The sequence below is a fragment of the Gadus macrocephalus genome, chromosome 17 (assembly GCF_031168955.1).
Source record: "Gadus macrocephalus chromosome 17, ASM3116895v1".
Taxonomy (NCBI): domain Eukaryota; kingdom Metazoa; phylum Chordata; class Actinopteri; order Gadiformes; family Gadidae; genus Gadus; species Gadus macrocephalus.
The window spans coordinates 4,669,568-4,695,326 of record NC_082398.1 but is presented as its reverse complement, the minus strand read 5'-3'; the positions used below and the strand labels follow the sequence as shown (position 1 = coordinate 4,695,326).

The following is a 25,759-nucleotide window of genomic DNA, read 5'->3' as shown; positions in this document are numbered from 1 at the left end:
AGTATTTTTTCTTTTACTATTCAAGTTAAATGAAGGTGTTATAAATGAATGCATCAATTAATCTAAACACATAGGCGTGGCCTAAAGGACAGAGCAGTTTATATGTTGACTGTTTCCAATGTTTTGTTGGTCATGCTATAGAATGATTTATTGCTTGTTTAGCGAATACTCCAGAACATAAGGAACTTTAAAAATAAAAATCGCATACGAAATTGCAATCTCAATATTGATCGAAATATCGCAATAAGATTGTTTCCCCAAATCGTTCAGCCCTAAGTGACACTCAGGAAGTTCTGTAGTAGTAAAACACAATGTGAACATGTCATGTTTCAGGAGTGGAATATACCGTTTAAAATGTTTGTAAAATGTTTCCTTCATTGGAGCTGTGGAGGTTTTCCTTCTTTTGCTTTGGGCAATGTCTGTGGATCAAAAAAAACAAAAAGAGCAAGAACAAAACAAATGTCATGTTTGTTCCAGGTCCGAACATTATGTTGTTGAGCATAACCACAGACTAGTTCACCTATCTTACCCGTCCGACATTCAGTACAAGCGCCACCAGGTAACGGACGGTCACTCTGATCCCGGCATGGAAGGTTACGGGGTTAAAGGGTGAGCTACGCACTGGACCCCCACGTGAACTAAGTGTTTTAGATGTTAGCACAAGAGAGAAAAAACGTTATAGGAAGCAATCCGTAGGATGACTATTTATCAGTCGTTATCTTTTTTCATTCACAAACGTGATCTAGTGCGTAGCTACTCTTTGATCGGGCTAAAGAAAACCTTGGGGGGGAAACGCTTTTATTTGCTCGAAGGAACTTGATCTGATTGGGACGAGGAAACGCACTGCTGCCAGTTTCTAGATTTCTTTCTACTAATCTACTAACTTTTTTCCCTGGCTGTCTCGCTCGGTAAAAAGACGAAAGATCACACGTTGTTGGTTTGAAACTATGTTTCTTCTGCGTTTGCCTACCCTCCACAGACACAAGACAACGACCTTTGAGCAGACCGCTGTACAGATGGCAACGACAAGTAAGACGGATTCCAAATGTTTGCAGGCTGGGTCAAAGCTTTTAAAAGCTTTTTCAAAGCTTTTAAAAGTTAAAAAAGATGAGGCAGCAATAAAAAATGTTTTGTCTTTGTCTCCCACAGGTGAACCATACGAAGAATTAACAGAAGGGGGACAAGATCTAAAGCGCACCTCGATGTGATACACGCAAAGTAATCTTATTTAAGAAAATTGGAAAACTCATATGCTTGTATATATTTAAAAAAATACTATTTTAGATGTCATTTTTCAAAACTTGAACAAGTACATTTAATCACACAAACCTTATTCTAATTTAAACTTTTACAATGGATGATGTGAACGATGTATATTTGAATGTAGAAGTTGTTTCAAGTAAAGCAACCCTTAAAAAAAAACATGGGTGTTGTGTACCTGAGTTTCTCAATCCGTCCCACCCATTAACTGAACTATATCAACAGTTAAAAACTAGCCATGAAACGTCCATTCATTCAGTTCAATACTTCTATATTCCCCCTCCCTCTCCGAATGGAGAAGGAATTGAAGAGATGAGATGAGGAATTCTTTTAGCGTTTGGTAATAAAGTCAGTGTGAATATGTACTGTTAGTGTCTTGGTGGTGAAGTGGTGAGACCTGTAGATTCAAGAACAGGCGACAAGGGTTCAAGTCCTGCACAAGTCGGTTGGTTTTCCAAAATTCATTGTGGGAATATAATCTCAAATAAAAGGTTTGACCATGTATAGCTAGTGTCTTTGTGGTGCAGTGGTAAGACAGGTTGATTAAAGTGCTGGAACAGAAGAAAGCTTCAAGTCCTTATGTTGGTGGCTTTTCATAGCGTGAATGTAATGTCAAATATGACTTCCGGCCATCAGAAAGCATCGGATCTGTGGTACAATGAATCGAGCTCTCTGTAAACGGTGCTGAGGTTGTGTGTTCAAAGATTGGTCACTATAGATCTGAAAGTTGATTTTAAAATACGAGATCTAGGAATTCAAGTCAAATCTATCCTCCACTGCGGTCATACACAATGACTTGGTGGTGTAGTGGGGACAGCAAGTGGTTATGATCGTCAGGGTTCCTGGTTCTAGTTCCCCTCGTGTCTAACTATATTCTTTAAAAAAATATATGTATTTGGGGGGGGGGGGGGGGTGGTTAACTTCATCACAATACTTTCAAAACGTTAATTGTGCAAAAAAGTTGCAAGACCCTCTTGGTTGTAACCTCCAATATTTTATGATCTGTGTCTTGGTGGTGTGGCGGTAAGGGCTGTTGGTTAACACTCTGCAGGTGCAGGTTCGAGTCCCCGCATGCACGGCTATTAAGAAGCTGATGTTCATGATGAGCTTTCAGACACTATGTAGGTTCAAGAGGTACCGTAATGGATACATCTTATTTCTCTGTCATGTGAATGGTATAGTCAAGTATAACCTCCAAACATGCTCTGGTTAGCGTCTTGGTGGTGCAGCGGTCAGGGCTGTTGGCTAACACTCTGTAGGCTCAGGTTCGAGTCCCCGCTCACAGGGAATAAGAATTTGCTCATCCTTTCATGCTGAGCCTAGATTCTGTTCACCGCTTAGACACATGGTTTAAGTCCCCTGATGGAGTAAGTACCTTAATGGATACCTGTTATTTCTAGACTGTGTGAATTGTAAAGTCAAGTATAACCTCCAAACATGCTCTGGTAGGTGTCTTGGTGGTGTGGCGGTAAGGGCTGTTGGTTAACACCCTGTAGACTCAGGTTCGAGTCCCTCCTCGCACGGCCAATAAGAAGCTCACCTTCATGATGAGCTTTCAGACAATATGTAGGTTCAAGAGGTACTGTAATGGTTACATATTATTTCTCAGTCATGTGAATGGTAAAGTCAAGTATAACCTCCAAACATGTTCTTGAGGAGTCTTGGTGGTGAAGCGGTCAGGGCTGTCGGTTAACGCTCTGTAGACTCAGGTTCGAGTCCACGCACGCATGGCTAATAAGAATGACGAGCTTTCAGACACTATGTAGGTTCAGGTGCCCTGCTCAGAACCAGGGTTCAAGAGGTACCGTATTGGATACATCTTATTTCTCTATCATGTGAATGGTAAAGTCAAGTATAACCTCCAAGCATGTTCTGGTAAGCGTCTTGGTGGTGAAGCGGTCAGGGCTGGTGGTTAACGGTTAGTTAACGCTCTGTAGACTAAGGTTCGAGTCCCCGCTCACCCGGCCACCAAGAAGGGAGTACCCCCAAACGTAATGGATACATCTTATTTCTCAATCATGTGAATGGTAAAGTCAAGTATAACCTCCAAACATATTCTGGAAAGCGTCTCGGTGGTGAAGCGGTCAGGGCTGGTGGTTAACGGTTGGTTAACGCTCTGTAGACTAAGGTTCAAGTCCCCGCTCGCACAGCCACCAGAGGTACCATAATGGATACATCTTATTTCTCAATCATGTGAATGGTAAAGTCAAGTATAACCTCCAAACACTTTCTGGTAAGCGTCTTGGTGGTGCAGCGGTCAGGGCTGGTGGGCTGATGGTTTGCGGTAAGTTAACGCTCCGTAGACTAAGGTTCGAGTCCCCGCTCACACGGCCATCAAGAACGGGGGTTCTCCCCTGTGGCAGAACCCCCCACCCCCCCCTTCCGCGGGGGTGGGGGGGGGGGGGTAAGGACTGAAGGGGTCTTGCTACTTTTTTGAATAAAGTAACAAATTATATATACAGGCCCCCATTATATGCCCCCCCATTATAAACCCCCCCTAATAGATGCACCCCCCAACATTAAAACCTCCCCACTCCACCCACCCCCACCCCCCCCACCCTTTCGGGGGGGGGGGGTCCCCCCCCCCCTTTAGAAAAGTTTCATCAAAGGGGAAACTTTACAAAAGTTTCATCAAAGGAAACTTTAGAAAAGTTTCATCAAAGGGTTTTTCAAAAATGTTCATGGAACTTTCTAAAGGGGGGGGCCCCCTAGAAAGGTGGTGAGGGGTGGGGGGGGGTGGGGGGGGTGGGGGGGGTGGGGCGGGTGGGGGGGGGTGGGGGGGGGTGGGGGGGGTGGGGGGGGTGGGGGGGGCTTATACAGTACATAAAACAAACAAATAAATTACAAATAAAAAAATATTGATACTTTATTCAAAAAAATAGCAAGACACCTACAGTCCTTACCCCCCCCCCCCCCCCACCCCCGCGGAAGGGGGGGGTGGGGGGTTCTGCCACAGGGGAGAACCCCCGTTCTTGATGGCCGTGTGAGCGGGGACTCGAACCTTAGTCTACGGAGCGTTAACTTACCGCAAACCATCAGCCCACCAGCCCTGACCGCTGCACCACCAAGACGCTTACCAGAAAGTGTTTGGAGGTTATACTTGACTTTACCATTCACATGATAGAGAAATAAGATGTATCCATTAAGGTACCTCTGGTGGCTGTGCGAGCGGGGACTTGAACCTTAGTCTACAGAGCGTTAACTAACCGTTAACCACCAGCCCTGACCGCTTCACCACCAAGACGCTTACCAGAAAGTGTTTGGAGGTTATACTTGACTTTACCATTCACATGATTGAGAAATAAGATGTATCCATTATGGTACCTCTGGCGGCTGTGTGAGCGGGGACTCGAACCTTAGTCTACAGAGCGTTAACCAACCGTTAACCACCAGCCCTGACCGCTTCACCACCAAGACACTTACCAGAACATGCTTGGAGGTTATACTTGACTTTACCATTCATATGATAGAGAAATAAGATTTAACCATTACGTTTGGGGGTACTCCCTTCTTGGTGGCTGTGTGAGAGGGGACTCGAACCTTAGTCTACAGAGCGTTAACTAACCGTTAACCACCAGCCCTGACAGCTTCACCACCAAGATGCTTAACAGAACGTGCTTGGAGGTTATACTTGACTTTACCATTCACATGATTGAGAAATAAGATGTATCCATTAACGTACCTCTGGTAGCCGTGTGAGCGGGGACTCGAACCTTAGTCTACAGAGCGTTAACTAACCGTTAACCACCAGCCCTGACCGCTGCACCAACCAGACGCTTTTCAGAGCATGCTTGGAGGTTATACTTGACTTTACCATTCACATGATAGAGAAATAAGATGTATCCATTAAGGTACCACTTGAACCCCGGTTAGGAGCAGGGAACCTGAACCATAGTGACTGAATGCTCATCATACTTATTAGCCGTGCGTGCACTCAAACCTGAGTCTACAGAGTGTTAACCAACAGCCCTGACCATTGCACCACCAAGACGCTTACCAGAGCGAGCTTGGAGGTTATACTTGACTTTACCATTCACATGATAGAGAAATAAGACGTATCCATTACGTTTGGGGGTACTCCCTTCTTGGTTGCCGGGTGAGCGGGGACTCGAACCTTAGTCTACAGAGCTTTAACTAACCGTTAACCACCAGCCCTGACCGCTTCACCACCAAGACGCTTACCATAACATGCTTGGAGGTTATACTTGACTTTACCATTCACATGACAGAGAAATAAGATTTATCCATTAAGGTACCTCTTGAACCTACATAGTGACTGAAAGCTCATCATGCAGGTCAGCTTCTTATTAGCCGTGCATGCGAGGACTCGAACCTGAGTCTACGGAGTGTTAACCACCACCCCTTCACCCCTGCACCACCGAGACGCCGGCTAGGATTAGCTCGGAGTCAATCAGCAGGAGTTGAGCGCAAACAGCCTTCCACTTCCCCACGGTTAATTGGTTGTTTAATTGGTTGGTTAACTTAATTGGTTACTTATAATAGCCAGGGAGGGTTAGGACTGCAATGGGTGTCATTATGGACATACTGTGGCAGGCTCGGGTTTCTCAATACCAAGTTTAATTGAAAACCACAAAACACAGAGAGCAGGGCAAAGCAAATGGTCATTTATTAGCAGGTATTTACATCCAGAGGGGGGAAGCACTCAAAGCACACAAGCCTTAATCTGTCAGTTTCTCCCGTGTCCAGGGGTGATCGCAAGAAGTGCCCTCATCCAAAGCAGTCAGTGCAGGGTGGGGTTAATCAGAGGGTCCAGGTTATATATATATCTCTCTCTCTCTCGCTCTCTCTCTCTCTGCTTAACGATCCTCAGGCTGACCTCGTTAAGGAAGGAACTCCATATAAGGCTTGTGGGTGGAGCCAGGTGGTTAGGCGTAGTCAGAGGGTCGTGCCAGGCATCCAGTCGAAGTCACGGCAACACGCTAAAACAGACGGAACAGTGAACTAGAACGGGGAGAGTGCACACAAAAGATGTAGACAGAGGCTAATATATATAACATGACACACCTCGTCCACACACTCGGCATGGGCCCTGCCTGCAGCAGCTGGGGGGCGCGGAGCTCTTCTGTACATCAGGAGGTATGCTGAGGAGGACCTGGATCAAGTGAGAAAACACATTAGTGGACGACAGATAATTATTCATTACCCCATTTGAGATGTTATGCTTTGATTGTTCTCCGACGTCTTCACACGCAAAGAATCCCGAAAGGACGGAATCTGAATCACAAAGATTTCAATTTAAATATCCAGTAGGTATGTTTACTTAGCGGTTTCTCCTTGCTGACAGGGCTGTGGGCGGAGCTGTGGAAATTCAACAATTAGTATTACAAACAGCCCATAATAACACTTTAAGAAACAACATTAGCAGCATTACAGGAAACAGCAGGGGAGATAGCGATAGCAATAGCAGCTGGATACACATGGGGGGGGGGGGGGGGGACATATCTGAAGATATGATTGGAGGGACGAGGGACAGTCAAGTGTTTCTCACCAATCGGACGCGAGCGTCGTCAAAGTCATACCAGCCACCGGTCTCGTAGGACTTGATGGTCGCCGTGTAATGGCCGCCTGTCAGACTTCCGTAGTGGTTGATGCGAGCATAGAGCTCGTAGTCACATCCCTGACGAAGGCAGAACAGGGCAAGAAGCAGGGAGGGTTGAGTGCAGAAAGGAAATGCCGTAGATCAACTAGTAATTAGTCAAAAAGGTCTGGTTATGAAGACAGAGGCAGCAGATTCAACAACACCATTCTTGCCTTTGATAACTTGAACTCTGTGTTAAAAAAAAGTTACATGCAGCCTTTCAGATAATTTTTAAACGAGGTCGGTTGGATCCTGTCTATTTGACTCTTGTCAATAACGGCATAAAAAAAAAGACTCGACAAATAAATATTTATTAAAAGAGTCATTTATTATTAGCGCGGTTGGAAATGACCTGCGTGGGTGTGTACCTTTATGTGTAGCTTTTGAGGCACGTCGATACAACAGGTGATCTTCTCGTAGCGATTCCGCAGGTACTCCAACTGGAACCTCTTCAGCTGCAGAGTGAGGATCTGAGGCCGGTGCTGCCAACCGCACACCTTCCCCCGCAGGCGTCGCATCGAGAGGAGATGAGCTTGGTTGAATATTTGACTCTGATTGGGCAATTGCGGCTTTCTACAGCCTGTTATTGCTGAATAGCCGACCGCTGGTTTTAATAACCGACCAGTGTTTGAGGACAGCTTTCCAATGCTAAAATCTAACGTTCAATTTTTCGAGCGGAATCATCTTGTTTTCTTTTTTTTATCAAATACTTATTGCTTTAGTAATTAGCTGTGTAATAAGCGGGATAATGTACTCAGTTCCAGCTAGTGTTGGGAACCAAGGTTGCCCCCTGGTAAACAAAACAGATGTGATTTAAGATGAGTGAGGGATCACAAAAACAATACTCAAAATTAGAGCTGTCAAGCGATTAAAATATTTAATCGTGATTAATGTCATAGTTAACTCGCGATTAATCGCGATTAATCGCAAATTATTTTTCTATGCTAAATATCCCTAGATTTTTTTGTCCCATAATTCTTCTCATTTTAATTCTCTTATCAACATGGTGAAGTGCATCGGCTTGCCTTGTGCAAATGTTTTTTTATTGATAACAACATTGGCATATACTGATCAAAACAGGACGATACAAAAAAAGAGCCTATAGTGCAATTAAACGACTGCTTTGAACAAATGTCATTTGAACATAGCAGTCAGGCTACTGCTTCTTTGTTTTGAGCCAAAGAAAAAAAAAAGTTTTTTTTTTTTTTTTAATAAAACAATTGCGTTAATCGCGCGATAATTTTTTTAACGCCGTTAAAATTGGTTTGCGTTAACGCCGTTAATAACGCGTTTAACTGACAGCTCTACTCAAAATATTGAACAGCAGTAAGAGATCAGATAACGCGACCCACAATACCATGGATCAAAACAATGACCAAGACGATTGTCATCCTTAATATTTCACACATTCGTCGACGGCTCACTCACAATGGTTGCATCTTCTCGTGCTTGGCAGCGGTCGCAGTAAATCGTGTTGTCCCCGGTCAGGGTGGTTGGCGTGAAAACATCTTCAAAAGCCATTTCCTGTAAGCAGCCCCGAGGGTTAAACCATGGGGATTCTAAAGTTCTACTTTTTCAAAGGTTTTTATTCTTCACACACTCATACAGGGTGTGCGGTGAAATGTTTGTGTGCGATATGTGCTTAAAATATAAATAAAACACAATATATGTTTTAACAGAAATATATACACAGAAGAAAGTTAATAGTATGAAGTTATTGCAAGTATGTTGAGTTATTGCAAGTATTTACATATGCACGTGTTGTGAAATGAAGAATATTGTAAACACATTTATAATAAAACGAGTGCACAGGGAGATGTACAGATCGTATTGTGCAATACGGCCAGGGTTACGTAGCTGGCCCACAGAGACGCCTCTGTACCAGGTTGTTCGCTGAGTACAGACGGAGGCCCGGTCCGACTGAGATCGGGAGAGACCAGAACGGGTCGACCGTCTTGTTCTCGGTCCAACACCCGTGGCATTTGATGCAACGCTTCAGCGTCCCCTGAAACATCTGCAAGCCAAGAGGGACATTTTCATCGTCACAAATGAGTGAAGGAATTGCATCCCTACACTTTAAAATGCATGCCAGTACTTTATTCAATGGTTCAATTATTTTATTGTTGCCGTTGTTGATGTTGTCGTGTATAATTCGGCTATTTTGTTTGCTTCACTACGAAGTTGTCGCTTGCCTTGTCCTAAGAATTTCCCTGCCCACTATGACCCTGTGTTGCACTGTACATTTGACAAATAAAACACTTTCACTTTGTCTTTAAGTTATTGCAATAACTCAACATACTTGCAATAACTTAATAACTTAACGTAGGCGTAGGTCGCGGCCTCAGTGCTTCCCGCCGACCAGGTAGCAATGTGTGGTGCCCCCCCCCCTGGCGCCGGTTGGGGGGGATCGAGGGTCACGGTGCCGTGGCGCTCGGTGTTTATTCCGCGGCGCTGCGCCACACGTTGGTCTACGCGTGGGAAACACTGGGCCTGTTGGGGTGCGGCCCACGGAGGCGTCTGTGCGTTCAGTCGGCCTACCTCGGAAGCCTCAGGGCTGGTTCCACACAGAATCTTCTGGAAGTACTCGGCGGCGTCTCGCTGTTCGTAAACTGTAAGCAGGGGTTTCCGTGAGCAGGGATTGTGCATCAGAATGCTTCATACTTCCCCGTCTCAAGATGGCTGCGGTACGGTTAAATCACGGTATATATATCTAAAACCTAGGCTAAATGTAACTTTGTTTGACCCTGGTTGGCATGAAAAACACAGTGGCAGTTTTAAACACAACAGTGTCTCCCCATAACGACCAATCACTTCACAATGTATTACTAAACAATGACCGGAATAACATTACTAGTACTAACACAACAACTAACATTCCTATGCTCCTAGGCTTCCAAAATGGAGGCGGTCAATGCAATGTGATTTTACTAGGAAATACAACACACAGCTGAGCTGTATAAGCAGGGAAAACACAGGTGTCAAAGCACCAGCATTGGTCAATGTGTGTTATGTTCTAGTTATCCATCCCCAGATACATGCAAAGAGCAGACCCATAATGAGTGTTATAGTTGACCAAAAGACGTCTTCTTACTGAAGGCATGACTTACTATCTGCCTCTGTGATCCCCAAGGCCATTGCAATGTCATCTATGTCAGCCGTACACTTCTCCAAATCCGAAAACAGCTTATCCAAGTTAGGGTCTAAGTAGAGTGAATGTGTAGCCGATCCCCTAAAAATAAATAAAAACAATACTTTAATATCCGGTTAATTAGGCAATTTCACATGAGGGAGTGCTCCATCCAGATGTACAATGGAAAGATCCGCCCACCAGTTGCTACAGTCCACTGGATAGGCTGATCTGTCCATCACACAAAGGGATTGACAATCCCACTTGTGACGTCACGTGAGGGTCGATTTTGACAAGTTTTGGATTGGACTGGATTAATAATAATAATAATAATAATAAATGAAAATTATATAACGCTTAATATGGTACTCGAAAACGCTTAACTTTATTAATCCCCATTGGGGAAACTGGTTTGCCACCATGGATACATCTGATTTTACACTCTTTCCAACTGACTCTGGTCTGGACGTTTACTTAATTGTGTATAATATAATAATCAACGTCAGTTTTCAACAATTAAATACAACGACACCAAACCTTTTCACTGCCTCTGGGAACCGAGGGGTCATGGATAGGACATGCAGCACGCTTGTCAGGTAGCAGAGGCTCGCAGGGTTGTTAATACCGCGATAGTCTGCAAACGAGGATCGAGTACATTGTAAGACAACTAACAAACGTACCACACTTTAAAAGAAAGAGCCGTAACACGACATGCCCCAGTACCTGAGTAAGGAATGTTGTCCAGACGAGCTGCGATTCTGTTTCTGCTCGTATTCCTGTTGTAGGACATCACTATTTGCCTCTAGTTTGAGGAAGTAGGCACCATCACGTTATCAGAAGGCTACTTTAGACATATTTGGTCCTCGGCGAGACATGATCTTCAACAAAAGAATGCCAAATGTAAGGCTCAAGACAGGAATTCAAGGTCGTCTTGCATCGTTTTTTTTTAAAACGTGGGCACCAAGGCAAGGCAACGTAAACATTTAGTTTCACTTTCGTTGGGACTTGGATGAGAGGAAAAAGGTCCTCTCATCCATAGCGTTAAATCATCATCTTTCACGTTGGACGAGTGTATTGGGGTCATTTAGTGAAATAAAATGAAAAATATCAATATAGTTTGATTTATTAGACTTACCCAGGTTTTTACAAAACAACAGGAAACGTAAGCTTCCGTTAAAAACGTAAGCATCAAGTGTTTAACGGGGACACAGCGACCCCTAGAGGTTATGTGGGTGAACTGCAGGGGTCAACGCCATTGTAATGACCATGGAAGAGGAAGTGAATGAAGTATGGCTTACACATCGATTTATTAAGCGACAATGTTACTACCATTAGTCAGGTTTTGAACTACAACCTCTACTGTATTAAATATATTGACAGCTGATTTGTATGCATAAGACTCATACAGCTGATGCAGGTATACATATACCTGCATCAGCTGTATCAGTCTTATTTTAAATACAAGCTTTCGTGTAGGCCTATGTACTTTTGATAGGTCTGGTATTGCTGCTTGCAATTGAGAATTTTTCCTTCTTGCTATTTAGACTGCTAATTTGATAAAAAAGACTTGGACTTGAACACTAATTTGACAAAAAGTGCTAAATTATTAAGACTCATTAAATTCAGTGGACAAAATAAAAGTTTCATAGGCACTGTCAATATTTTCATCGTTTTTCTTTAATTCCACAAAACACACAAATCATAAGTTCATTTTCCTTCCTGTGCAGCTAACAATCTCGCCATTTTTTGAAAAACAGGGGAGAATAATATAATTTACACTTTTTTTATCACGCCTACAAAAATAAAGTCAAAAAGAAACACTAAGACTTTACAGAAAAATGAACACAAATATTTATATATATATATGCATATCCATATGTATATCCATATCCATATATATGCATATAATATATATATATATGCATATAATATATATATATATATATATAAACTTGCTGTGATTTCTCTATGTTACATGAGTGAACATTTTTTTTTAAAGAAAAGACAATGCGCGATTACAGTTAAAGACTGGTGTATGCATACAGTAGTTTGCACTGTGCAGGGATTCAGTTTCTGTGCAACATCTTACAAAAGGAATAGACTCCTCGGAGCCAAGACTTATCCACTCACAACGCAACACGCATGGAAACTCAAAACAAAACCAGGAGATTAAACTACGGAGGTAGAAATCAAATGGATAAAGATGCGCTTCTCTTGGAATACTATAAACCAAAACCAAAAAAAAAAAGGATTTTAAAACGTTTTTTGCTAAAGAAAAATGGAAAGAAAAACACCCGAAATGCCTTCATAACAACCGCACATTTCTCTGCAACTCTTCGCTGCTAAAATATTTTCACTGATCTGAGCAATAAACTCTTAAAATGTTTTGAGTTGCTTCACACAGACGACGGAAGCAGGCAGCCTTTAACGAACCTCTCCCCACCGGTTAAGAGTACCTCGTCCCTCCCTCCACGGAGGTGAAAGAAATAAGATGAGCCGTTTTTGGATTATGGTATCCCGATTGTCCTCTTTGACGTTCTCAAGACTCCATGGCATCCGACGAGAAAGCCGGCACTTCGACGATTTTTTTGTTCTACTTCTTAAAGCACAGTTACCCGTTCAGTCCTCACCTCATCTTCTTCAGAAAGACATTCCCACCGCTGACCTGGCTGAGAGACGCTCCAAAACAACGCCGCACCGGTCGCTTCGGAAGCGCACGCGTGGTTGAGTACGGTTTAATGTCATGCTTGTCTTAAGTTTAGGCAGCGTGTAAGAATGTAAATGTGTTAAAAGTAAAACTATATTATAGCTTTAAAAACCACTATAATGTGAATCCTCCGTGTACATGGCAGACTAAGGCGAAAGTTTCGTTTTTTTTGTAATTGTTCCTCCATCTCGTTCGTCTCCTTCCTTCGTGCCTTTTTGCAACACAAAATATGTAAAAGACGTAAACAAACGAAGCACGAATAATAACGATTGTTAGTATACCATGTTATAATGCCACTATAGGAAGAGGGTTTTTGGTAAAAAGTTGCCTTAATATGGTTTTATTTGCGCCTCGGAGGAGGAAACGTCACTACTTTAGTGAGCACACGTCAAAATCCACGAAGACAGGAAGACGCAAAAATAACAAAACCACAACTTACATTAGTGTCAATCTTGCTGGTTACACATACATTATACATTTGAACCGAGGCTTAGAAAACAGCTGCATGAACTTTCTGGAAACAGAACACCATCCAATGACTTCCCGCTTCATCAGAGTGCGGGAAAAAATATAACATGTCAGTTGTTTTTTGTTCTTTTTCTTGCATTAACTTGGATTATGTGCATATTCATAAAAAAAAAAATCTAAATGTACAGACATGTAATTTCTTCTCGTTTGTCTCCCAATAAATACATTATTACTCAGAGGAGGAATGGGTTGAACTTGGTACGAGGGTGCGCCGGGGTGGGGCACACACACACACACACACACACACACACACACACACACACACACACACACACACACACACACACACACAGCTACAAGTATAACACCTGGGGGGGGGGTCACTGTAGTGGAGGAGGAGATCGGGCGGGGGTGTGAGGGTGGGGCTGCAGGGACATCGGCTCGGGGTCCACAGTTTTGTACGCGTCGCGGTAGTGGGGGGCTCTCCACACAAAAAGGGGTCCCTCCCCACCCGGAGCGCGTCATTTGGACACACTGTGTGGGGGGGGGGGGGGGGGGGGGGTCGTATCACGAGCGCATGCTGAGGAATCACGAGAACCCACCTGAGAAAAGGTGTCCGTCGGGTGACCCCATTAAACAGCCTGTTGCTTTTTATGTCCACCGAAGCGACATGGAAGCGGTCCGTGTGTGTGTGTGTGCTCCCTGTGTGCAGCTAGACCCACCCTGGTCGGACCCCAGACGGCAGCTGAACCCGTAGTGTTTTAGCCTCTGATCTAGAACAAACCAACGGTATGTGTGGGTGCCGGTGACCAAGACCCGGTCCACGTTTCTCAGTTAGTGTACGATCACTCGAACAACAGAAACAAACACGGGACTCAATCCAGGGGAACGGGACACGTAGTGTGCGGGCAACGACGTCGGAATTCCTTGAATGGTAATCCAGTGCAAATCCAGCTATTGGTCTACGACCTAGTCCTCGATAAGGGGGGGGGGAGGCCTGGGGCGGGCCCCTTACCGCTCTACTGTGGAAGATGCAGACATGCAGAGATGCATTGTGGGTAAAGTGCTGGGGGGGGTGGGGGGGTGGGGGGCTTGATTATTATTTCTTTTAAAAAAAAAAGCAACACTTCCGACACTCAAGTCTTTCTGTCAGCCGTTCGGATTTTCTCCTAATCTTTTGTAAATTGTTCAAAAAGGTGCGAGCCTACGAAGAACGCCGTAGGCAAAGGGTTCGCATGTCGTTTCATCTCCACATCCCAGCTTCTCCCCACGTGTCTCTCTCTCTCTCTCTCTGTCCTCCCGCCACTGGGGATCCAGTCCTACTTCCTGTTTCGCCATCAAGCGCCTCCTACTTCCTGTCAAGCATCCCCATACTTCCTCCGGAGAAGACGGGGGGGGGGGGGGGGGGAGTTCCTGTAGTCGTAGTGGTCAAGCTTCCTTCCCGGGGGGGTTCCCATAGGACAACGGCAAACGGTTTCATGCACACCGTCCTTTTAGTGTTTCTCCTCCAACGGCCCAGTGCATGCTGGGAGTCAAGCAGGTGGGGGCTGGTTCGGGGGGGGCAAGGAGTGGAGAGTAGAGGTGTGTGTGTGTGTGTGTGTGTGTGTGTGTGTGTGTGTGTGTGTGTGTGTGTGAGGATGTACACAGAGTGGAGGTCAGAACCCGGTGGACTGGATCTTGAGTTCGGTCAGCGTTCCCTCGGTGCCTGGAGGGGTTCACAGGAGAGGAGGTAGAACGTTAGCGTTCCCTCGGTTCTCGTTCAGAACTCCTGCTGCGGAACGTTCAGAGTCTAACGCAAAAAAGAAAACGTTGGTCACCCACTGAGAAATCGCAAGCCTTCTCACGGCACATTCTTAAAGGTTATTCGGAATTTCAAATCATCAAGGTATTTCTAAAAGGTACTGCGTAACCGTAAATCGTTACCGTAATTTGTAAAGGTAGATTGTAAAGGTCATTCGTAAAAGTTCATTTGTCAAGATCAATCGTAAAGGTAATTCATCGAGGTCCTTCGTTAATGGTATCCCTAGCAGCAGGCGGAAGGCAAACCTGGGTCTTCTCCTTCGACCTCCGATCTCTGGGTCGACCGTGGTCACTCACCGTCTCCTGAGGCGCGCTCCAACGATGGCGTCCTAGCGACGGTTGCCGGGTGACCGGGGTGCTCCTCTGGTGGCAGGCCGATGGCCGCCTCCCGGAGAGACTTGAGGAGCTGGTGGTGGGCGTTCTCCATGTCCTGGGGAGGAGCAGGGACAACATAGAGCTTTAAACCTATAAACACTAGAGGGCGCCAGAAGCTAAAGTAGTCTGCAACAGTTTTTCACCACGATTTTAGACTCTTGGTTTGAGGCCAACTGATTTAGTCTTTCGGTAGACACTTTCATTCCAGTGGATTTACAGAGAACTTGTTCTTGGGGAATTTTCTCGCTTGAAGTGGAACTGTTTCCTTGTTCTTGAAAAATGACATTTTCTTAAAACCCTTGAATGGACCCGGATTCACATTTAATTGTATCGGGATACTTCCAGGTCTGAATGCCTTTAAAGTGTTCCAACAGATTTTAGGAGACGCTGGTCTGGAAAATTTGACCAACGACCCGAAGCGTCTACGTCACCCTTCAATGACCCACCCAGCTTGTGGCGGACATGGGAACAATATCATTCCGTTCGCCAGAGGACACGGACTAAAAGCAGTCATTCCGGTCTCTTCCTCACCTTCAGACGTTGCAACTTTGTCATCAGGCCCTCGATGGTGAGGAAGATCCCCTCCACGTTCTTGATCACATGACTCTGGCTGCCCGTCTGCGATTGGCCCAATTCCTCGTCCTCTTCCTCCTCCTCTAGCCTCAAAGCGTCCGATTGGTCGACGTCCGCCGCCGCCGCCGCGCCACCGCCCGCCGCGCCACCGCCCGCCGCCACCTCCACGTTGGCGTCTTCCAGCCGCGGGCACGCGCCGTCCTGCGACGATGACATCACTTCCTGGCGGAAGGGGGGGCACTCGGGGAAGTGGTCGGCGGTGGGGGTGGGGGGTTCGTCGTCGGTGGTGCTCTCCCCGGCCTCGCTGGGCATCACCAGGTAGAAGAGGTTGCCTACGGCCGGACACACGGGCTCTCGTCAGGGGCGGGAGAGGTAGAGGACGATCGCACGTGCCATGCTAATGACAGTGTGTGTGTGTGTGTGTGTGTGTGTGTGTGTGTGTGTGTGTGTGTGTGTGTGTGTGTGTGTGCGCGTACAATTCTTTATTTTTTTCAATCATGCACAAAAGCGGCTGATGTTCTGTTACTGGTCTTAACACAAATGTATCCGTGTGCACACTGCACAGCCTTATGACGTCTGGGGGAACCTAGAGGGAACCAGGACGGTCGCGCGGGCGAATAAAGGCCCACTCCACTCTCCAAACGAGTCCCGACAATGTACCGGCTGCAATCCGACTACGGGCGCCGCTGCACCGGTCGGGCAGGAAGGCGAGCATTACCGGGCGCCGCGGCTTCCCCGCCTCTCGGCTCGGACGACGGCTCGGAGGGGAGGGGGGCGGCATCGCGGGCGATGTCGTCGGGGACAGAGGAAGAGCCCGCCACCACAGCTACACACAGAGACGACGGACCGGGACGGGGGGTGGTTTGGGGTGAGGAGGGGAGTGGGGGAGGAGAGGGGTTTGTGCAGGGGGGGGGGGGGGGGGAGGGGGATGAGGCGAGGAGGAGCAGAGACAAGAAGTAGAACCGTTTGAGCAAACCCAGATCCATGCAGAAGAGACACCGAGAATTAGTTACCACAAGAGACCGTACTCATAGTGAAAGAGGAACGACACACCGAAAGTAAAACTTCACATCCAGTACAATACGTTAGAATTAATAAGAACAAGCAGAAGTGAAAAGGTTGGAATGATATTCAAATCGAAAGGGCATTTAAGACCGTGAGATCCCATGAAATCATTTAATATATTGATTTTCTAAATGACAGCGAATACTCTTTCAGCGCATTTGAAGATTGGCCGAAAAAGTTTCACTTGATTTTTTTATCTGTTTTAATAATGACCCACGACCCACTTGAAATGATCTGGGTTAAAATAAAAAAAAAGAGAAAAAAAATCCTACATTTTCCTTGAAACTTTTATTTTGAAAGATCTCCATGGCAGTTGGTCGGCTGATTTGCGGCGGGCGTTCGTTACCTTTCCTGACGACCTGAAGCCCGAGTTGCTCGGTCGACGGGGGCGTGGCCTCGTCCTCCCCGTCCGATTGGTTGGTGCACAGGACCGTCTCCAGAGAGAGCGCCCTTGGGCCGTAAGCGGACGAATGCCTCTCATTGGCCAGCTCGTTGGTGGGCGTGTCGTCTGAATCGCGGCTCCACCCGTCCTCCTCCAAATCGTGGAATATTAGTTGCCGTAGCGACTTGACTGCAAGCGCACAAAGAGACGAGGAAACGGTTGACAAACCTTAAGTATCAGTATCAGTATCAGTATCAGTACCTTAAAGGACAAATCCGGTATTTTGAACATCGAGGCCCCTTTCTGGCTGGTCTAGGATGAAATATAGTGGTTGACAACGACATTTTTACTATTGGTCCTGTCTCAGGTAATTGGCTCATTTCGAATCTCCCCTGCCTGCTTCACAATGGCATTCGTTTTCAGAAATGTGCAACTCACCGGCAGATTTTCAAAAACGGCTTGTAACGGCTAATTACACGGGTAGTATAATATGTCACCTTTAAGAGCTGTACTGATGATAAATAACAGTGATATTTAAGTCCATAAAAATGTCTAAATATTCACTGTCGATATCGGTCAAATAAGACTGTGGTGTGAGAATATGAGCCCTTGAGCTTCGGTCAGAAAAAGCAAAGGTAAAGTCTCCAAACATGGCGTCCTTCTCACCGTCCTGCAGAGCCGCCTCTGCCACGCCCATCTCCGGCCCGTCCCCACGGAACAGCTCTTCCGATAGGCCCGCGGGCTCGCTGGAGATGAGCCCGTTGTCGTCATTGGACGACCCTGTCTCCATCTCCATGGAGACCAAGCTCTCCGTCACCGAGTCGTCTGGACGATTGAAACAGTTTAGAAGGATTTCGGAAAAGATACTAATGAACAAAAAAGACAAACGTGTAGCATTTGACTTCTTACGGCCCCTGCCCAAGTATATGGTCACGTTTCAGCGTTGCCAAGGCACACGGGTGTCCTCTTACCTGATTGGTAGATGTGGTTGTTCGTCGAGATTGGGGAGGAGTTTACTAGACTGGGGAGACTGCAGCAAAAAGAAACACACAAACGCAAAAACACAGATAGGCGAAACAACGTTATTATTACTTTTTTGCCACCAGCCTGGTATGGTTAATTGAAGCGGTCAACGTCGGTCAGGCAGGGGAAACATCTGATCCAGACGCTCGATAAAACCCAGTAAAGACTCACGATATGGGAGCGGAGGTGTGATTGGTTGAGGGAGACGAGCCACCGGCCAATGAGATGGTCTTTTCAAGGATGTCTTTCCACCTGAAACAGAACACACGCGATTCAGAGCCCACGAGGATGACAACAAAGACACTGGCGGACACGGAGAAGCACAGACAGAAGTGGATGTACTGAAAGTATGCACGATGGAAGGAGGAGACTTACGTGTTCTTGTCGGAGGCCGTCCCGGCCACCAGCTCGTATATCTGTCCCTCTGTGGGGCTGATGATGTACAGCGCCTTGTTGTCTGGGTCAGGAGAGAAGGGAGGGCGGTTATAGAGGAGGCCAATAAAAGGGCAGACAGAGAAGCGGAGCAGGTGGACCTCAAAGCTGTAGAACACACTCATCGTTGTTCACACTGTTCTTAGCAGAGCTGCATTTAGTGAAGTACAGGGGTATTCCGAACCTGCAGAGGCCTAGAGACATCTGTGGACATGGGGATCGAACCCTGTGCCTTTCAACTTGTTCCCCCGTTATGAATGCACACACAGACACATCATATAGTCGTGTGTGTGTGTGTGTGTGTGTGTGTGTGTGTGTGTGTGTGTGTGTGTGTGTGTGTGTGTGTGTGTGTGTGTGTGGGTGTGTGTGTGTGTGTGTGTGGTACCTGTGGCGACGGAGCGGACCAGCAGGGAGTCCAGCCGCACCACGGGGCTGAAGGCCGTCTTGGAGTCGCCTCCCCCTCCCGTGACCCCCAGCCAGCGGGACGGCCCGCGCAGGACCAGCCGGTCGTCTGGGCCCCGCTGCAGCAGGACCAGGGCGTCCGACAACAGCAGAGCCTGGATCTCTGGGGGGAGAGAGAGAGAGAGAGAGAGAGAGAGAGAGAGGGTAAGAGGCAAATTCAAGCACACACACACACTGTAGATGAAACAGACAGGTGCTTGACGTACCTAGCGTCTTGTCTTTGTTGACCTTCCAGGTGAGGGGACCCTCGTGAATCATGGTCTTCGCTGTGAGGTCCAGACTCTGCAAATAAACACACCAGTCCATCAATTAACAAACAGCCAATCAAAGCACCAGTCCATCAATTAACAAACAGCCAATCAAAGCACCAGTCCATCAATTAACAAACAGCCAATCAAAGCAGAAATCCATCAATTAACAAACAGCCAATCAAAGCACCATTCCATCAATTAAAGAACCGACCATCGGAGCAATGACATAAATCACAAATAGATCGACCAATCAAAAGGGAGGCTGTCCATTACACAGTTTTGAAAACAAACCTAGCTCACCTTGAACTGGGGGGCGGAGTCCAGCCTGCGCTGGTATTGGCTGAGGTGTTGCCGGTTTTCCGTTTCCCTGACGACCTCGTTGACAGCCTGCAGTATCCCCCGGCAACAGGACTGCGCCCGTTGGAGGGGCTGGAGGTCGGGGGAACCCGCTGCACGACGGAGGGGCAGACGGGGTCACATCGCCATAACAACCAGCATGACAAGCATCCACCGGTCAACAGTCAATCAATCCATTCATCATCACTGTTATGGTGGCATTAGTGTGGGGGGGAGGGAGGGGGAGAGAGAGAGAGAGAGAGAGAGAGAGAGAGAGAGAGAGAGAGAGAGAGAGAGAGAGAGAGAGAGAGAGAGAGAGAGAGAGAGCAACCGAGAGACGGAGAAAGAGAGAGAGCAACAGAGAAAGACGGAGACGGAGACAGAGTAAGAGACAGACACTGTGGAGATAAAACGCCATAAAGAGGGCAAGCATGATGGCGCACAAGAAGGGCCAAATGTGTGCCGGGGGACAGTGACTCACCCTCGGTGTGTTTGATGATGTTGCCCAGCAACAGGGGGTACTTGGTCAGCCTCTGCATCTCGGACACCAGCAGGTCCTTCAGCTGTAGCCTCCGACAGTGAGGGCTAGCCTCACACTCCTGCACACACACACACACACACACACACACACACACACACACACACACACACACACACACACACACACACACACACACACACACACACACACACACACACACACACCTCAGTGCCTTCGTACATCTCATGTTAGACAGCAGCGATGTGTGGGTGCCTGCGTGAACCTGCAGGCGCCCGTGTGCGTCTGTGTGCGAGTGTGAGCGGGGGGGTACCTGCATGACGTGGGCGAAGCGGGGGTCCTTGCGCTGCTTGCTCTTCAGCAGCTCCAGGGCCTCCGACTGCTGGCTGCACAGCTGGGAGGCCTGGTCCGCGAAGCCCTCACCTGCGGGACCCTCGAACTACACACACACACACACACACGCATAATTAAACATAGATATACACCGACATAGATGGAAAAAGATAAAGACAGGAGACACACAGACATGAATGCATAAAAACATACTGAGATACTGTAGATACGGAAACAGACAGACCGATGAGCGAATGACACGGCAACAAGCCTTTCCATCCGTCTTCACGTTAAAGATGATTGGTGAGTGAGTGAGTGAGTGAGTGAGTGAGTGAGTGAGTGAGTGAGTGAGTGAGTGAGTGAGTGAGTGAGTGAGTGAGTGAGAGAGAGAGAGAGAGAGAGCGTGGGTGAGTGGGTGAGAGAGTCTCACCCTGCTCAGCATGATGTCCCCTATCTCCTCCACGATGGTCCTCTCTCTGCGTTTCTTCATGGCTTCACACAGGCTGGCTGCAGGCCAGAGAGGAACGTTACAGACGCTGCACTGCTGCCGCGTTCCACCTCACTCCATAGTCTTTTGTTATTAACACTTTGATGTTCTCTATAACGTTTGTGAAAGTAGAGCTACAGACTGTAAGAGAGAGAGGAAGGTGGTAGAGAGAGCTACAGACTGTAAGAGAGAGAGGAAGACGGTAGAGAGAGCTACAGACTGTAAGAGAGAGAGAGAGGAAGATGGTAGAGAGAGCTACAGACTGTAAGAGAGAGAGAGAGAGGAAGATGGTAGAGAGAGCTACAGACTGTAAGAGAGAGAGAGAGAGAGAGAGAGGAAGATGGTAGAGAGAGCTACAGACTGTTAGAGAGAGAGAGAGGAAGATGGTAGAAAGAGCTACAGACTGTAAGAGAGAGAGAGGAAGATGGTAGAGAGATACAGACTGTAAGAGAGAGAGAGAGAGAGAGAGAGAGAGAGAGAGAGAGAGAGAGAGAGAGAGAGAGAGAGGAAGATGGTAGAGAGAGCTACAGACTGTAAGAGAGAGAGAGAGGAAGGTGGTAGAGAGAGCTACAGACTGTAAGAGAGAGAGAGAGGAAGATGGTAGAGAGAGCTACAGACTGTAAGAGAGAGAGAGAGAGGAAGATGGTAGAGAGAGCTACAGACTGTAAGAGAGAGAGAGAGAGGAAGATGGTAGAGAGAGCTACAGACTGTAAGAGAGAGAGAGAGAGGAAGATGGTAGAGAGAGCTACAGACTGTAGAGAGAGAGAGAGAGGAAGATGGTAGAGAGAGCTACAGACTGTAAGAGAGAGAGAGAGAGAGAGGAAGATGGTAGAGAGAGCTACAGACTGTAAGAGAGAGAGAGAGAGAGAGAGAGGAAGATGGTAGAGAGATACAGACTGTAAGAGAGAGAGAGAGAGAGAGAGAGGAAGATGGTAGAGAGAGCTACAGACTGTAAGAGAGAGAGAGAGAGGAAGATGGTAGAGAGAGCTACAGACTGATTGGGAGAGAGAGAGAGGAAGATGGTAGAGAGAGCTACAGACTGATAGGGAGAGTGAGAGAGGAAGATGGTAGATACAGACTGTAAGAGAGAGAGAGAGAGATGGTAGATACAGACTGTAAGAGAGAGAGAGAGAGAGAGAGAGAGAGAGAGAGAGAGAGAGAGAGAGAGAGAGAGAGAGGAAGATGGTAGAGAGAGCTACAGACTGTAAGAGAGAGAGAGGAAGATGGTAGAGAGATACAGACTGTAAGAGAGAGAGAGAGAGAGGAAGATGGTAGAGAGAGCTACAGACTGTAAGAGAGAGAGAGAGGAGATGGTAGAGAGAGCTACAGACTGTAAGAGAGAGAGAGAGGAAGATGTAGAGAGAGCTACAGACTGTAAGAGAGAGAGAGAGGAAGATGGTAGAGAGAGCTACAGACTGTAAGAGAGAGAGAGAGAGAGAGAGAGAGAGAGAGAGAGAGAGGAAGATGGTAGAGAGATACAGACTGTAAGAGAGAGAGAGAGAGAGAGGAAGATGGTAGAGAGAGCTACAGACTGTTAAGAGAGAGAGAGAGAAGATGTAGAGAGAGCTACAGACTGATTGGGAGAGAGAGAGGAAGATGGTAGAGAGAGATACAGACTGTAAGAGAGAGAGAGAGAGAGGAAGATGGTAGAGAGAGCTACAGACTGTAAGAGAGAGAGAGGAAGATGGTAGAGAGGAGCTACAGACTGATTGGGAGAGAGAGAGAGGAAGATGGTAGAGAGAGATACAGACTGTAAGAGAGAGAGAGAGAGAGAGGAAGATGGTAGAGAGAGCTACAGACTGTAAGAGAGAGAGAGGAAGATGGTAGAGAGAGCTACAGACTGTAAGAGAGAGAGAGAGGACTCACCGTGGAGCCGATAGACCTGGGGCAGGTTGGGGAAGATGCAGGCCAGCTCCTCGGAGCTCAGCACGGACCTCATCTTCTGGAAGAACACCTGGTCCAGCACCCGCAGCGTCCGCAGGTGGGACACCTCCGTGGTGAACAGCTCTGGACGGGACACGCACAAACACACACAATGAATGACAGACACACACAGACACACTTGGCAGTGGAGTAGGAATATTACTCATGGGAGGGAGGAAAGAGGCCGATAAAAGTGTCTAAACCTGTCAGATTTATCCCAGCCTAGTCCCAAGACCAGGAAGGGATAGAGGAGACGAGGAGAGGGTAGAGAGAAAGGTGAAGGAGGGAGGAGAGGGTGGAGGAGAGGAGGGATGAGAGGGTGGAGGAGAGGAGGGATGAGAGGGTGGAGGAGTGGAGGAGAGGAGGGATGAGAGGGTGGAGGAGGGAGGAGAGGGTGAAGGAGGGAGGAGAGGGTGAAGGAGGGAGGAGAGGGAAAAGGAGGGAGGAGAGGAGGGAGGAGAGGGTGAAGGAGGGAGGAGAGGGTGAACCCTCCACCCACTCCTCAACACTCTCCTGGCTTTGGGACGAGGTTAGACTGGGTTAGGTGACTGGGTGGAGGACTGGGTGGAGGACTGGGTGGAGGGTGGGGGGCGGTGTTACCGTAGATGACCGCCTGGCGCTCCGCCTCCCGGGGGCTGAGGGAGCCGAGGAGGTGGGGGGGAACCGTCTCCTGCCAGGGGTGTCCGTCACACACCTCCTCCTCCTCCTCCAGGGCCCCGCTGTCCGGGATCAGGGCCAGGGGGGACTCCACGCTCCTGGGGGGGCACAGGACACACACACACACGTTACACCAACACACATGGTACACACACACACATGGTACACACACACACGTTACACCAACACACACGTTACACCAACACACACGTTACACTAACACACACGTTACACTAACACACACGTTACACCAACACACACGTTACACCAACACACACGTTACACCAACACACACGTTACACCAACACACACGTTACACCAACACACACGTTACACCAACACACATGTTACACACACACACATGGTACACACACACACGTTACACCAACACACACGTTACACCAACACACATGGTACACACACACACATGGTACACACACACGTTACACTAACACACACATGTTACACTAACACACACGCGCACACACACACACACACACGTTACACCAACACACACGTTACACCAACACACATGGTACACACACACGTTACACCAACACACACGTTACACCAACACACACGTTACACCAACACACACGTTACACCAACACACACGTTACACCAACACACATGGTACACCAACACACACGTTACACTAACACACATGGTACACCAACACACATGTTACACTAACACACACGTTACACCAACACACACGTTACACTAACACACATGGTACACCAACACACACGTTACACTAACACACACATGTTACACTAACACACACGCGCACACACACACACGTTACACCAACACACATGGTACACACACACGTTACACTAACACACATGGTACACCAACACACACGTTACACCAACACACACGTTACACCAACACACACGTTACACCAACACACACGTTACACTAACACACACGTTACACTAACACACATGTTACACCAACACACACGCGCACACACACACGTTACACTAACACACATGTTACACTAACACACACACACACGTTACACTAACACACACACACACACCGTTACACTAACACACACACACACACACACACACACACACACACACACACACACACACACACACACACACACACACACACACACACACACACACACACACACACACACACACACACACACTCCACGCTCCTGAGGGGGCACACGGACACACACACACGTTACACCAACACACATGGTACACCAACACATGTTACACACACACACACGTTACACCAACACACATGTTAAACCAACACACACACACTCACTCCAGAAAGAGCACACGGACACACATGTACACCCACACAGACACTTTCCACCACACATACACACATATGTACAGGAGGGAAACACACATATTACATAGACCTACAGGGATACACACATACATGTGTGTGTGTGTGTGTCTGTGTCAATGTTTGTCAATGTGTGCGTGCTACATACAGTAGCACAAACACACACACACGAGAAAATACACAAACAGACAGGATCCCACACACTCTAATCCAGTGTATGTGTGTGTGTGTGTGTGTGTGTGTGCGTGTGTGTGGGTGCCCTTGTGTGTGTTTAGTCCGTACCTTCGTCGAGAGCGCGGGGTGTACGGAGGCGTGGGGTTCTCCAGAGACCTGGGGGGGGGTGAACAAACCAACACAAACATGAGTCTGTGGACTGAAGACGCTGTTAGAGACGTTTCATTCATTCACCAGCAGGCTGGCCGACTCCTCGGTACAGCGACAGAAGGGACGTCTGGATCTACCGCCTCAAACCGTCACACACGCCGTGTGATACAACTCTGGGTATGAATGTCTGATTGTGTACAGTGGGCATGTGATTGTGGATCTAAATTGTACACAACCGCTATTAATAATTGTAATTATCACTGTGTCAAGTTACTGTAGGTTAATGGTTACCTTCAAAATAACTTGAATAGGAAGTACTTACTAAGTTTGTTTACTATTGATTCGAATATTCT

The 25,759-nt window shown here is 47.2% G+C and overlaps 2 protein-coding genes and 1 long non-coding RNA gene across 3 annotated transcripts in view; 1 reads left to right on the top strand and 2 right to left on the bottom strand.

The window, feature by feature from the left end:
• Positions 1 to 23: 23 nt before the first annotated feature.
• On the top strand, positions 24 to 1,422 carry LOC132475639 (uncharacterized). Its single transcript, XR_009529939.1, has 3 exons — positions 24 to 559; positions 980 to 1,029; positions 1,150 to 1,422. It is a non-coding gene; the product is annotated as an uncharacterized LOC132475639 (long non-coding RNA).
• Positions 1,423 to 5,865: 4,443 nt separating this feature from the next.
• On the bottom strand, positions 5,866 to 11,178 carry LOC132475588 (ubiquitin carboxyl-terminal hydrolase 47-like). The gene is made up of 11 exons (XM_060076810.1): positions 10,710 to 11,178; positions 10,524 to 10,620; positions 9,967 to 10,088; positions 9,398 to 9,468; positions 8,742 to 8,873; positions 8,288 to 8,383; positions 7,228 to 7,356; positions 6,770 to 6,898; positions 6,542 to 6,579; positions 6,286 to 6,373; positions 5,866 to 6,200 (listed from the first exon to the last, which is right to left on the bottom strand). The coding sequence occupies exons 1-11, from the start codon at positions 10,774 to 10,776 to the stop codon at positions 6,147 to 6,149; spliced, it is 1,023 nt and encodes a 340-aa protein (XP_059932793.1). The 5' UTR covers positions 10,777 to 11,178; the 3' UTR covers positions 5,866 to 6,146.
• A 3,096-nt stretch (positions 11,179 to 14,274) lies between these two features.
• arhgef11 (Rho guanine nucleotide exchange factor (GEF) 11) overlaps positions 14,275 to 25,759 on the bottom strand; it is a 24,528-nt gene continuing 13,043 nt past the window's right edge. Inside the window, exons 20-37 of the mRNA XM_060035850.1 lie at positions 25,365 to 25,484; positions 23,703 to 23,857; positions 23,046 to 23,186; positions 21,123 to 21,199; positions 20,673 to 20,798; positions 20,342 to 20,459; positions 19,825 to 19,973; positions 19,480 to 19,555; positions 19,197 to 19,376; positions 18,755 to 18,836; positions 18,551 to 18,631; positions 18,328 to 18,386; positions 18,023 to 18,181; positions 17,321 to 17,545; positions 16,628 to 16,735; positions 15,868 to 16,241; positions 15,259 to 15,391; positions 14,275 to 14,866 (exon numbers count right to left, since the gene is read on the bottom strand). Coding sequence (XP_059891833.1) covers positions 14,817 to 14,866; positions 15,259 to 15,391; positions 15,868 to 16,241; positions 16,628 to 16,735; positions 17,321 to 17,545; positions 18,023 to 18,181; positions 18,328 to 18,386; positions 18,551 to 18,631; positions 18,755 to 18,836; positions 19,197 to 19,376; positions 19,480 to 19,555; positions 19,825 to 19,973; positions 20,342 to 20,459; positions 20,673 to 20,798; positions 21,123 to 21,199; positions 23,046 to 23,186; positions 23,703 to 23,857; positions 25,365 to 25,484 — 2,413 coding nt within the window. The 3' untranslated portion in view covers positions 14,275 to 14,816. The remainder of the gene's footprint in view (positions 14,867 to 15,258; positions 15,392 to 15,867; positions 16,242 to 16,627; positions 16,736 to 17,320; positions 17,546 to 18,022; positions 18,182 to 18,327; positions 18,387 to 18,550; positions 18,632 to 18,754; positions 18,837 to 19,196; positions 19,377 to 19,479; positions 19,556 to 19,824; positions 19,974 to 20,341; positions 20,460 to 20,672; positions 20,799 to 21,122; positions 21,200 to 23,045; positions 23,187 to 23,702; positions 23,858 to 25,364; positions 25,485 to 25,759) is intronic.

Excerpts from the sequence above, each read along its gene's own strand:
- LOC132475588 (XM_060076810.1), bottom strand. The coding sequence starts at position 10,776 with ATGTCCTACAACAGGAATACGAGCAGAAACAGAATCGCAGCTCGTCTG. Across the intron at positions 9,469-9,966 it reads GGGGATCACAGAGGCAGATA|TTTACGAACAGCGAGACGCC; the intron begins GTAAGTCATGCC and ends CCCTGCTTACAG. Across the intron at positions 8,384-8,741 it reads TGTACTCAGCGAACAACCTG|GAAATGGCTTTTGAAGATGT; the intron begins GTACAGAGGCGT and ends GGCTGCTTACAG.